The following is a 13,825-nucleotide window of genomic DNA, read 5'->3' on the forward strand; positions in this document are numbered from 1 at the left end:
AATGATTCACGTATTTCTTCATAAGAACCACTTAGTTTGCACCCTAAGTGTGTCATAGTCGACAAGTTGGTTGTAGTTCCATCACAAGTGACACCCCAAACTCTAGCACCTGCTTCTTTAGCCATTTTAATTGCAGTTGTAATTAGTCCAGCTTGTATAATAGCTGTACTTTTTGCCTGTAAAAAGTATCCTATTGGCCATTTCCATTTTCCATTAAGTCCAACCAACATAAAAAATAATGCTTCAGTTGCGGGGGTCTCTTGAGTTTCGACTTGTATGCCACCAAAATCGCAGTAACCTACAAATTTATCTTCTTTTCCATCATATACAATTTTTTTTCTTATTGACATACTATCAAATACTAGATTGCAATCCTTCTCACTAGCTGGAATTAGTTTAATGCTCTTAAAAACTTCTTCGAAAAAACCAGATTTTGCATTTACTGTTGAGGTCCAATTAGCGATTGAAGATGGATTAGGAAGAGTTAGAACAGTACTGAAAAATTATACACAAATAATTATAATAACTTATAACAAGTACAGTGGTTGTCGTTTATAGTGTTCACTGGTAATAAGAATCAGCCACTTACAGTGTTTTCTAGTTATATCAAAAAAGTATTCAAAATACTCTACTATCAATATAACAATACTATAAGCGGCAGACAATGTATATTTGAATAAAATAAAAATAGTCATTCTAATTAATAGAAAAGCATGAATTACCGGCAGAAGTTATAAGCTTTTGGTGAATAGTAGTGCAAGGTTAAGGCAAACTCTTTCATTTCTTTTGTATAGCGACAACCTGTACCTTTTTTGCTGTTTTTTAATTCATTTTTAAATAAGTCCAATATAGTACCTATTGGTTAATATTAAATGAGCTTCAAAAAAGTGCTTAGAAGCAGAAAAGCAAGCAGAATATTTTATAAACAAATTTTTAACATTGATATTTACCGCTGAAACTATTTTCTATTATATTTACTGGTTCACCATCGATTAAGCCTTAACTTTTCAAATCACTCAATAATTCTTGCAGGTTATATATTTTTTTATCTTTTCTTCTTAACTTTTGCTGCAAAGTTCTTATTTTTTTTTTCAATAAAAGTTCACTGGTGTAAGTATTGACTGTTTGAACTTCTTTATTATTGGTAGTAAGAACTATTTCATCAACTTTATCATATTCCAATGGAATGTTATCTGAAGTTCCAATTTCATCATCTTCCAATGGAATGTCATCAGAAGTTCCAATTTCATCATCAACTAATCCTAATGGAATGTCATATTCTCCTAGTTTTGAATTAATTTTTTTTTTTTTAATTGTCATTAGATATAAATTAAATTAAGTTGTAATTTGTATAGTTTAATTTAATTTAATAAGTACCTGCTGCATTGAAATTTGAATCTCCAATTTGAATGAGATTTCTTTCAAAAGGTTCTTTTCTTGGAACTTTGGACGTCTTTTGGTAATAAGAAGGAAATGCAGAGAACACTGTCGGCACAACATCGTATTTTAAAAGTATTTTTTTATTATTACCCAGTTTTACTTGATAATTTTCATAAACAAAATGATCACTGCATAAACGGCTCCATTTCGTTGGTGTAAAATTCTTTCTTTTTATGGCGGCAATCCATTTTTTATTCAGATTAACATTGGCTAAAGGAAATCTATAATATTCAAAATAATTATTCTCAGATACAAAAACTATATGCAGGTATACCTACATAGCTACATGTAACTTATATTAATAAATAAAAAGTAACTAGGTTATCATAGATTAACTTACCGAAAAAAATGAATAGTCTGACCAGGTTTATATCTATTTGTACATCCATACGCAACACACGACACTGGCATGATTACATTTAAAATATAAAGCACAATAAGTAAAATAATATAATAATTAATGTCAAAAAAGAATCAAATAAATGGTAATAAAGTTCATAAAACGCATAAAATTATATTATAATCATAATACTAATTCAATGTTTTGCCAACCACGAAATTGGCGATAACGGATTATTACTATTAGTTAGGCTTCATACGATAACGCGAGTACCTTATCTAGTATAATATAGATATCTGTGTGAGTAGTTCGTTACGACTCTCTCTCTAGGTAGATTGTACATAGAAGCATGTATGAACGTGTTTGTTATTTGAGGGGTGACATTCCACAACGTACTATTGCCAAAATATACAAAATCGAGATATGGATGGATTCTTATTGAAAAAAAGGAGGAAAATCGATTGGCGCAATCAGAATTAAAGCTTAATCATTTATTCCATGAGAAAAATCGGGTCATAAATGTGTAATTCATCCAAAACGTACTATTTTTTTTTTTAGTCCAAAATGCACTATTTTTTTTTGTCCAAAACGCACTATTGCCCATATTAAAACCATGTAGGCAACTAATGTGGAGGGGAAAATTTTTTACAATTCACTATTTCCAGTGACGTTTTACTATGTTTTACTTAATTTTAATATTTTATAACATAACATCATATTTTAATGTATATAATTTTGAATAAGATAAGAACATGGGCATTTTTATTTGATATTACGTAAATGGAGATAAAAATAATTCAATACTTTGTTTACAATTTATATTAATAGAAAAGTTATTAACAAAATACTGCAGCTATCTGCTGGTCTTCACTGATAGTGTATTAGTGTAGTGCATAGTGAATTGTATGTGTCTTGTGAGTTGTGAGTCGTGACGACTATAATGAAATATTATTGTAATAATTTACTTATTTACAAATTAAAAAATACGCCATAGTCAAGTACTACTAAGTACTAGTAATAATTGAAATAATATGGCCAATAGAGCAATGAAAATGTGTCGCATGTCTACAAAAGTAAGTACAAGTACCTACATATTATTACTTTAAAAATACTACACAGTACCATAGTTAATTAATAATATAATGTACCTAGTTATAGTTATTATGGTTCTCAAGTCAATTTATTGTACCTACTTAAATTGTGCGGAGGCTATAAGACACTCTATTACTAGTTTATATTTTAACATTTAATTAACTATATTATGTTAAATATATATATTTTTTAATTTTAGCATGAAAGTAAAAAAAATGAACTGCAGAATATGGTTTTCAGGAACAATTTTACTGCTATAAGTCCAAATGTAATTTGATTTTATATTATAACATACATTTATAAAAAACTTTGATTTATAATAATTATTTAATTTATAGAGTAAAGTGAATTCATGGTTAAATAAATCCTTTGCTGACAGCACTAGTCAGGTAAGTTAAAATAGTCGTGTTTCTATTTTAACTAAAATACAATTTATTCTTGCTTACTTATTTTAAAATCCAAGTATTAATATAATAATACTGAATACTGATTATTACATTATTTGAATTTAATCTAAGTTTTGGCCACCCTCAGCAGGATATTTGTAGTTGGTGCTCTGAAATGGCTGTAAACATTTAAAAAACGGAAGACCCAATCAAAAAAGAAGAACTAGTAAAAGAATTGAATGAACACAAGGCTTTAAGTAAGAACTTTCATAAAATTATGCATGAAACAAAAAGTGATACTATTTCAGTGGCCTTTGATATGATGCAAAATCAACCTCTTCCAAAGTGTCACTGAAGTGTTCTATAGCCGTCAGGTTTGGCTGTATAATCTCACGTTTGTTATAACCTCTGCTGAACATCAAACTATTGATAACTGTTTTTTTTACACTTGGTTCAGGGGCGGCTCCAGGGGGGGCCCTAGGGGCCGCGCCCCCCCCCCCAAGCCCGTATTTATAAAAAAATTATATTGTTAACAAAAATTGCATATTATAATATTGTCATAATATGGACTATAATATTATGAGCCATAGAGCTTACGACAGTGTATACGATGTACCTGCTGGCTGCTATCTATTCTTACGAAGAACCAATAAGGCTATAAATAAACTATATTAATATAAAATAATATACTATGGTATGATATTATTATTTTATTATGTGAATGTTGAATTGCGTATTTGCGTAGCACACATTTTTATACGGACTACGAGAATACTAAGAAGTAAGAATATTATCTTGATAAGAATTGTTATAATAATATAATCTAATTCTATAAATAATGTAGACAATGTAGTAGACCGTCGCGCGTCGCGTCTTTGCCCAATATCGTCGATTAAGGCTCGGCGCACACCAATGCAGTGCGGTTGCGGCGCGTTCGCTGCGCACTGCATGCAGTGCCGCATTTAAAATAGAACACACGTTATCTTATGGGAATGCCCACACCGATGCAGTGCGGCGGCGGTGCAGTGGTGTTGTGTATGCGGCGCGCTGCATGCGGTGAGGCATGGCGGTTTTTTCTTGCAGTGCGCTTGCGGTGAAAAGTCAAAATATAAACAATTATCGATATTATACATTGTTTTTAAGTTGTTATCAACTTATCAATACGTTATCAATTGTAATCATTGTACCAAACTTCAAACTACCTATCTAATAGGAGTATAATAAGAACACAGAACATTATTTTTGGTATTTTTTAAAAATATATTTACTTGTACCTTGAAATTATAAAAATGGCGGAGGATTGTGAAAAAATGGTTCAATTGGTTAAGCACATCGAAGACCACCCATGTCTTTTTGATTACAATAGAGCGGATTATTCTAACGACACAGTCAAGACAGCAGCATGGCATGAAATTGCAAAGGAAATTAATTTATCAGGTAAATAACATAATTTTAATTAAATTACCTTCTTATAATAAATGTGAAACAGAAACATATATTGTGTGATGAATGCATATAATATGTTGAATAATTTACAATTATTCACAATTTTTGTTCACCAGCTACTAAATTTCTTACACTGTTCTAGTTTGTGCCCTCAGGCAGTACTGAGCAAACATTTTCTATGATTAATTGATAATAATTAAAGTTTGTAAGTAATTTTTTTGCCCAATACTGCCCTCTAATTTTTAATAATATTGTCAAGGAGGCAAGTAAATGTGATTGTTCACTTATTAATTTTTATTCTTCTAAATATTATTACTAATATTAATGACTTATGGCAATAAATGTTACTTCCTAGTTACATAAGTTATAGACTTTATAAAAATGTATTAAACAAATACTAATGTTTTATATTTATTATAAGAAGCCCAGTCTTATAATTTAATTAAAATAATATTATTAATATTAAAATATTTATATCAAGGTTTTAAGTGACAACTACATTATAAATTAACATAAGTTCATCATATTATTATACATACAATAATCCTGAAGCTAGTTTGAGTTCAGTAAAAAATCAATAAGATATCTCATAGACCATAGTATTTATTTCAAACTGTTTAATTAACATTTAAAAGTTATTTATTATTTTCCTATATCAAATGTGCATTAAGAAAAATTTTCTTGCCAAGGTACCTGACCTTCATTTGATATAAAATAACTACACAATATCTCTCTGTTATTTTCTGCAACTCTTGTGGGTCTTGCTACTTGAATAAGTGGTAGTTCTTGATTATTTTGTACTCCCATTGAATCAATTGATTGAGGATGTGATGGTGTAGAAAATGTACCTTCTCGCATACGTATGAAATTATGCAGAACACATGCTGCTTTAATAACAGATTCACATGTTTTTACCTTACAAGCTAGAGGTTGCTCAAATACTCTAAATTTAGAAACAAGCATTCCAAATGAGCATTCTACGCTTCTTCTGGCTCTGGAGCACCTAGTAAATAAATAAAGATATATTATTCATTTTTATGAAGTCTTCTTAGGTTAGGTTCCAACTTATATTTTATAAGTGGCTAATTAAGTTATTTTAATTAATTGATTAATTTATTGAAATATTATACGAGTTTAGACCCAGTTATATGAATTAATTAAATTTAATACAATAGCATTCGAAAGATAAATTTTTAAACAGTAAATACTTAATTTAATAGTACAAACAAAAATATAAATAATATTGTATGTATAGCATATACAATAAGATACAATAGCATTCAAATAATTGTTTAATTAATATTATATTTATTTTAATATTATTGTATATACCTGTAGTTAAAAATCCTTCTGGTTTTATTTAATGATCTTTTGGGAAAAGGTCTCATCAGGTTTTTTTTCAATGGGAAGGCTTCATCTGCTACAAAAAAATGTGGGAAAGGGCCCTTGGAGTCCCAGCCAGGTAAAGGCTTTGGGTCAGGGGCATCCAGCAAATCATTTTCAATGGCTTTGCCTAACGAACTTCTTCTAAACACCCTACCATCACTATTCCTACCATAATCACCAACATCAATGGTTAAAAAAAAGTCCATCAGCATCTACACATGCCATTAAAACAATACTAAAATATTGCTTGTAGTTGAAAAAAGCTGATCCCGTTTTTGGAGGGCATTTAATTTTAAAATGTTTGCCATCTATAGCACCTTCAAAATAACATTAATTATTTTCTTCAAATTATATAAATTTAATTCAGGTAGACATTTTAGTATAAAATTTACCTAGGCAATTGGGTATATTCCATAAATCCAAATAACGTTGCGAAACGTTTTCCCATTTTTCTTTTGTTGGTGGCGGCATATATTTTTCTTTTAGGCATTCCCAAATTGCCATAGTTGTTTCTGCAATGATATTCCTTGTAGTAGACTCTCCTCTCAAAAAATACATGGAGTGTGCTTTAACGTTACCTCCCATTGCAAGGTATCTAAAGAGTAATAAACAACTCATAGTACTTACGTCAAATTATTTTTTTATAATTGTATGAGTATATTTATATATTATACACTTACTGAACATATTTAGTTTTAAAGTGTCAAAAATATTATAATTGTGATTATTAATTTTTGTAGTGGCTGATTGTAAAGAAAAGTGGCGAAATATCCATGGACGATATTTACGCCAACTTAAAGATGTGCCGCCAAGTGGATCAGGGACCAAACGAAAGAAAGTCTATTACCTTACTGATTATTTACACTTCATTGACCCTTACACCACATCCCGACCTCAAACTGGCAACCTTACAGGTCTCACAGTAAGTGAAAATCGAGGTGAAAATAGTATTGACTATTTAGAAGTAGATGAAATAGAATATGGTTATGAACATGAAGAAAAATCTATGACAGATACACATAGCATCAATAAATGTATAAAAAAAAAAAGTGGCATAGATAGTTCATCAAAAAAACAACAATGCTCTTCATTAGATGAACTTAATGTTGCAGCTGCTGGGTATTTCAAAGAAAAAAGATCCCAGAAAAAATCAGAAGAATTACAAGATCATGATATGGACTTTTTAAAGAGCTTATTACCTGATATTAAATCATTAGATTCCCATAATAAAAGAAAGTTAAAAATTAACATTATGCAATTAGTCGATGATGCTTGTAAAGAGGCATCATACAATCAGAATACAAATGTTCATAATATTCATGACACTCTATCATATTCAAGACAACCTTCACAAGATCAACAACCACTGTCTAATTTTCAACAAAGAGAACTATATTATAACCAACCACCACAGCTATTTTCACATCTTGAACGACCACCTTCATCTTATGACAAAGAACCACCAATCCAACAACAAAGATCTACACACCATAAACATGAAATTGACCCAATGACTCAATATAAACCACCAGCAACGCATGCCCCAATTTGGACTCCTTTATAATGTAACTCATACATTTATGATTTATGTTTAATATATTATTATTAATATATAAACTTGTTAAAATAAAATAAATTAAAAGGTGTTTAATAAAGGTTAATTGTATAAATAAAGTACCTATACAACTTTGATAAAACATTATTGTTTTATGTTATCTTACAATAATTTGTTTAGAAATGTATTGTAGACAGAAGACAATAACCGAGGGGTAAATACCTGACAGAAGTTTTGTACACCAGATTACTGATTTCAATGATTATACCTATGATTACCCATGATTTACTACAAAGATTACCTATGATTACCATCACCTTGTACACTAATTACCCCCAAGGTGTTTACCCCTCGACAATAACTAATAAGACACTACATATAATTATAAAAATACTTTTTTAGAGAAAAAAGTTGTAGGCACTATTTAGTAAGTAATAAACAGATGTGATTGCAGGTACTATTCAAACTTATATACGGATAGGTATCATGAGAGAAAACATTTTCTGATTTTGTTCAGAAATTACCCCCTTTGCAGCCCTTTCAAGTTAGAATGCAACAAGATGACACATTTTGAAACATTAATATTTTTATTCAAATGGTTGAACAATAAAACTATTAAATACTTACCTCAATGTAATCAATAACCGTTCTTCCACAGTAATGGCTTTTCTGAAGTGAGTATCTTTTTTATGTAACATAGGCCGCACTAACTCTGATAAGATTTCAAATGATTTCTGTGTCATTCTATAAAAAGTTTGAAATTTTTCAGGATATAGAGAAAGCTCTTTTGCAACAGAAAAAGTTCCTAGAGTGTCTGCGTTTTTCTTTAGGTATGGATGCACCCAATACTTGCGTTTACGTTTTTGACTATCATTATTATTGTTGTTGTTGTTTAATAACAACAACACCAATAAGTCTTCATCAGTACTTGACATTGGATATTTTAATATTTTAAATATTTACAATTTTAATAGTATTGAAATAAAATAAAGTAAACAAAACAAATATAAAATTTTTTAATCAAAAACACTAATCACTAGGTACTAATCACTGTTATCAAAATAGTAAAAATAGTTAAAAATAAAAATAAAACAGATCGCGCCGCCGCCGCACTGCATAGGTGTGCTTTGGCGCGCTTTTGCGGTGCGGACGCAGTGTTTTTCGCGCGCTACTGCCGCCGCCGCACTGCAACCGCACTGCTTTGGTGTGCGCTCTCCCTAAGTAAACAGTTTACTACTTTACTGTTTACGTTTACCATAGTGCCAACACGCATTACGCATTTACGCACCGTAACGAATAACGATGACTGATCCAAAAATTAAACTCAGCAAGTTTTTGTTTACTAAACAAATATGTATTATCCAATATATAAATTATAATTTATCATTCGACATTCATTATTGTGTTAAAAATGTTTTATAAGTTCTAACTAAACAATGTATTTACTATTTAATTATTTAATGAAAAGCCGTTTTTTAATTTTTTGTATCGACTAGCCGTAATTATTAGGTATCAACTACCTATCATAACATAATTGACAATCAAACATTACAAACATATATTTTTTTTATTTTTTCTATAAACTTTATACTTGATTCGTCTTCATTTTTTAAGAATTATTCAGATAGTCAGATAGGTATATAATATTTTAGTGTAGTGTGTCAAGTGTAGTTTATAGAATCAATTGTTTGAAGTATTAAAATATTTAATTTGTATTCTGATTGATTTGAATTACTTAATTTATTGTACTTCTGTACACAAGTAACTAAATAGACTGATTAACCTGACAAAATTAATTTTGTTTCAATTATATATTATGTTATATATTATATTCTGTAATGATGTGATATACAATCTCAACATAATTTATTGTTTTAAATAATAGAAAGAAAAACCTAAGCTACAGGAAGGCAGTAAAGATGCCGTTAAAAGGAAAATAGATGAAGATATAATAACCAATACCAAAAAAGGAGTTGGTCAATTAAAAACAATAGATGTAAGTACCTAATAAGTTTAAGTAAAGAATAATAATAATAAGTAAAAATAATATAAGCAAAAGTTGGCTTTACAATGTGTTGACTTAAACAGATTGATTAGTAAATTTTATAGTTTATAGCAATTATAGGTAACTCCACTAGGCATTAATGTTTAATTTAATTCATATTTTCATTTGTATTTAATTAATAATCAAATTAATCAATCAGTTTCTATTCATAATATAACTATTATTCTAATTTCAACTGTTTTTCTTATTTTTTGACTATCCTGCCTAACCAATATAGTAACATATTATTAATATATAATTACTGTTTCAGGACAATGTAACACCAAGTATCACAATATCAAAACCAGATATTGGATCATTTATGGGGAAAGGTAACTTAAATGATTTTATTAAAAAATCCATACTTGATGATCATTGGTACCCACCTGAAAACTATATTTTTCCATGTAATGAACAAATTCGTAGTGGTAAAGTTAAAAAACGGTCCCCGTCATTTATGCATTTGAAGCAATTTCATTGGTTAGTGGTGTCTGATATAGTCAAAGGATTGTTTTGTAAACACTGTTTTATATTTGCACTTTCTTCATCATCTAACAATTGCCTTCAAAATCTTGTTACAAAACCACTTCTAAAATTTTCCAAATTAACTGGCAAAGACGGTATTCTTAGGGCCAGTTGTACAGTCTGTGATTAAAGTTAATCACAGTTTAACCGTCCGAATTTGGCCGGTTAAATATCTGTTATCAGCTGATTAAGCGTAATCGGAGTTTAATCACAGACTGTACAACTGGCCCTTAGTGTTCATAATGATAACAAATATCACATAAATGCTGTATTAGCTGGAAAAGACTTTTTGAAAACTTATTCTTGTCCTAAAAACAAAGTAATCAATCAAATTTCTACTCAACGACTTGAACAAGTTAAAGAAAATCGTGAACGACTCCGCCGGTCATCGAAACTTTGATTTTTTGTGGACAACAGAATATACCATTGAGAGGACATAGAGACGACGGTAGACTCATTGATACTGGTAACTCTGAAAGTTCCCCTACTTCTAACGAAGGTAATTTTAGAGAATTGCTGCGATTAAGAATACGTTCTGGTGATGTAAATTTAAAAAAACATTTGGAAAATACTTCCTCTCGAGCCACTTACATAGGAAAGAATATTCAGAATGAGCTCTTGGACTGCATCGGAAGTGTCATTAAATCTCAAATTCTTAAAAACGTTCAGAATTCTGGTGTCTATTCAATCATGTTTGATGAAACAACAGATGTATCTTGTATTGAACAACTTAGCTTGACTTTGAGATATGTCATTAATAATGAAGTACATGAAGATTTTGTGTGTTTTGTGGATGCTTATAGATCCATAAGGTCAACAGATATATCAGGTTCTGGAGAAATCAAACTTACTGGACAGGCTCTTGGTCACATTGTTTTAGATATTTTAACTAAAGATTTGGCACTTGATTTAAAATGTTGTGTTGGAGTAGCCACGGATGGTTGTGCTGTAATGGTGTCTGAAGATTATGGAGCAGTTACTACAGTAAAAAAAGAGTGTCCTATTGCAGTTTACTGTCCTTGCTTTAACCATGCATTGAATAATTCATTGGCACAGACCTCTAAAATTGTACCCATAAGAAATACAATAGGAACTCTAAAAGAAATAATTGCATTTTTTAATGCATCGGCAAAAAGGCATTTGGTATTAGAGAANGTAGGTAAGGGAACCAGCTTAACAACGGGTCGGGTTATGCATCCTGTACTAGTTAACACTTTTGCAACACGGATGACACCGTCGTCCCCAGGTAATACCTCCATAACACGACCAAGTCGCCACATCAATGGAGCACTGTTATTTTCAATGATTACCACCATATCGTTGACGCGTATATTAGGGACATTGCGAGTCCATTTTGGTCGCTCCTGAAGCGTGGTCAGATATTCGGCTGACCATCGCCGCCAAAAGGCCTGGTGACATTGATCTAGTAATTTCCATCTATCCCGGAGATTCCGTATCGCGTCGGGGGTAGATCGCGGCGGTACAGCTAATAGCGGCTGGCCGATTAAAAAATGCCCCGGCGTCAAACACTCTAATGCCGGGTCCACACAGAGACGACAAAAGTAAAACAAAACAGAAACTCTGTGTTTTTCGACAAAATCAAAACATTTTCAAAACAATTGTGTTTTTCCCAACAAATTGTTCGTGTTTTTAAAAACAAAGTCATGTCCCGAGCGGTGTCGGTAAACATCAAAAGGTTTTTGTTTTGTTGTTGTTTTGGAGAATATTGTCAATCGTGTGTGGACAATGTTTTAAAAATAACCAACAGTCAAAAATAATATTTCGTTTATATTAATATTATTATAGTGTGATAGTGCGATTTAGGCATTTAGTACCACTTAGTTTGTTGTGCAGTGTAGTTCAGTTCAATTATTTATTTTATAATTTCCATATTTTCATACTTGGGTATAATATTTATATAATAATTTATAATTCATATTTCATATTATAATAATTACAATGAATACGAAAAAAAAATGGAATGTAGATGACACGTGCAAGCTTATAGAGCTGTACCGGGAATCACCCATATTGTGGGATGCAACTAATTTGAACTACAAAAATAAATTCAAGAAAGCAGACGCATTAAAAGAAATTGGTATGCAACTAAGTACAGATGCCAATGAAATTGATCGGAAATTGAAAAATGTGTATTCACAATACTCCAGGGAGAGACGTGCATATAAGGCCATGAAAAAATCTGGAGCGGGAAGAGATTTCCGTGCAAAGTGGTTCGGGTACGACTTGATGAGTTTTCTTCAAGACAAGAATAAACCAAGGAAATCTCGAGAAGCTGGTTTAACTGAAGGAAGTCAGGTAAAAATAATGTTCTTTTCAACTATAAGTTATAATATCTTTGGTGTATGCCATATGGTATGAATGTCTTAAGTTAAAGGTAAAATAAGTAGTCGAAATAATGATTTGATTTTCAACTTCAGTATCTTGTTCGATGGGAAAGTGAATCTAGTTGGTGCATTNTATGAGATTTCATTCAACGAAAACAGAAAACTGTTCATCCTGAAAAATCAAGTTTTTGGCAATAGTACGTTTTGGAATGTCACCAATTATTTATGAATTATGTTTTTCAATATTCTTATGTCCAATAAAGTTGTCTTTTATGTTATGTTGATTAATTATGGGTCGGCGTAAAAGCGACACCGCCTACAACTTCTGAAGTGGGATTAACGCAATCCAACCGGATGAAAACTGCGGAGCCGTACACATGGACGACCACGATATCGCTGTCGATGGCAACAGTGTTCACGAAGCTATCATGACACCTGCAATTGTTACACCACCCGCGAGTTGCGAAGGTTCCACACGGAAATATTATCAACTTTACCAGTTAGTGTTGCCTCCGCTGAAAGGAGTTTCTCCACACTTCGGAGACTTAAAACCTGGCTTCGCTCAAGTATGAGTGAAGATAGACTATCAGCATTATGCCTACTTAATATTTATAATAAAATAAATATTCTAGATCAAATAGATAATATTATTGATATTTTTGCAAATTTAAAAAATAGACGTCTTGAATTTGTGTTGTAAAAATTGTTGTTTTCTTTTTGTTATAAGATTTTGTGAAATTATAACTTGGCCCCCCCCCTAACCTAGGCTCTGGAGCCGCCCCTGACTTGGTTAGGGTCTGATAGTGGTAGAGGGCCTAATGAAATAACATCTTTATTAATTAAATTTATTTTCTGACTCGTGCTCAGCACAAAATAAAAATCAATATGTGATGGCAGCTTTACTTCACTATATTAATTACAAAACAATTCACTTCACAGAAATAAAACATTACTTTCCTGTTCGTGGCCATAGCTATATGCCACCAGACCAAGTTTTTGGTCGTATTAAGAAGTCATTACGAAATAAGGAAGTTACAGTTTCCCCAAACACTTATCATGAACATTTTAAAAAATGGACTACTGTTAATATATATGATTGTAACTTCAAATTTTTTAATTACAAAATTGTTGTAAAAGACCTAATAAAAACCAATATTTTCAAAACTACCCAACAAAAAGTGTTTTCATATAAATCTGGGATGAAAACTGTTGGAGTTTCGGCAACATACACAAATAATATTACTCGTAAGCAAGTAGTAAAAAAAA

At 30.9% G+C, this 13,825-nt stretch overlaps 3 protein-coding genes and 1 pseudogene across 3 annotated transcripts; 2 read left to right on the forward strand and 2 right to left on the reverse strand.

Moving 5' to 3' along the window:
- Nucleotides 1-999: 999 nt before the first annotated feature.
- Nucleotides 1,000-1,851, reverse strand: LOC111033765 (THAP domain-containing protein 1-like). The gene is made up of 4 exons (XM_022314680.1): nucleotides 1,781-1,851; nucleotides 1,541-1,661; nucleotides 1,378-1,453; nucleotides 1,000-1,283 (listed from the first exon to the last, which is right to left on the reverse strand). Exons 1-4 carry the CDS (start codon nucleotides 1,849-1,851, stop codon nucleotides 1,000-1,002), a joined length of 552 nt encoding a protein of 183 aa, XP_022170372.1.
- Nucleotides 1,852-4,203: 2,352 nt separating this feature from the next.
- On the forward strand, nucleotides 4,204-7,763 carry LOC111033763. The gene is made up of 2 exons (XM_022314675.1): nucleotides 4,204-4,695; nucleotides 6,831-7,763. Exons 1-2 carry the CDS (start codon nucleotides 4,548-4,550, stop codon nucleotides 7,652-7,654), a joined length of 972 nt encoding a protein of 323 aa, XP_022170367.1. The 5' UTR covers nucleotides 4,204-4,547; the 3' UTR covers nucleotides 7,655-7,763.
- On the reverse strand, nucleotides 5,290-8,841 carry LOC111033762 (annotated as a pseudogene).
- Nucleotides 8,842-12,173: 3,332 nt separating this feature from the next.
- Nucleotides 12,174-12,593, forward strand: LOC111033766. The gene has a single exon (XM_022314681.1). The coding sequence runs from the start codon at nucleotides 12,174-12,176 to the stop codon at nucleotides 12,591-12,593; it is 420 nt and encodes a 139-aa protein (XP_022170373.1).
- The last annotated feature ends 1,232 nt before the right edge of the window (nucleotides 12,594-13,825 follow it).

Source organism: Myzus persicae, unplaced genomic scaffold (assembly GCF_001856785.1).
Source record: "Myzus persicae strain clone G006 unplaced genomic scaffold, MPER_G0061.0, whole genome shotgun sequence".
NCBI classification, from domain to species: domain Eukaryota; kingdom Metazoa; phylum Arthropoda; class Insecta; order Hemiptera; family Aphididae; genus Myzus; species Myzus persicae.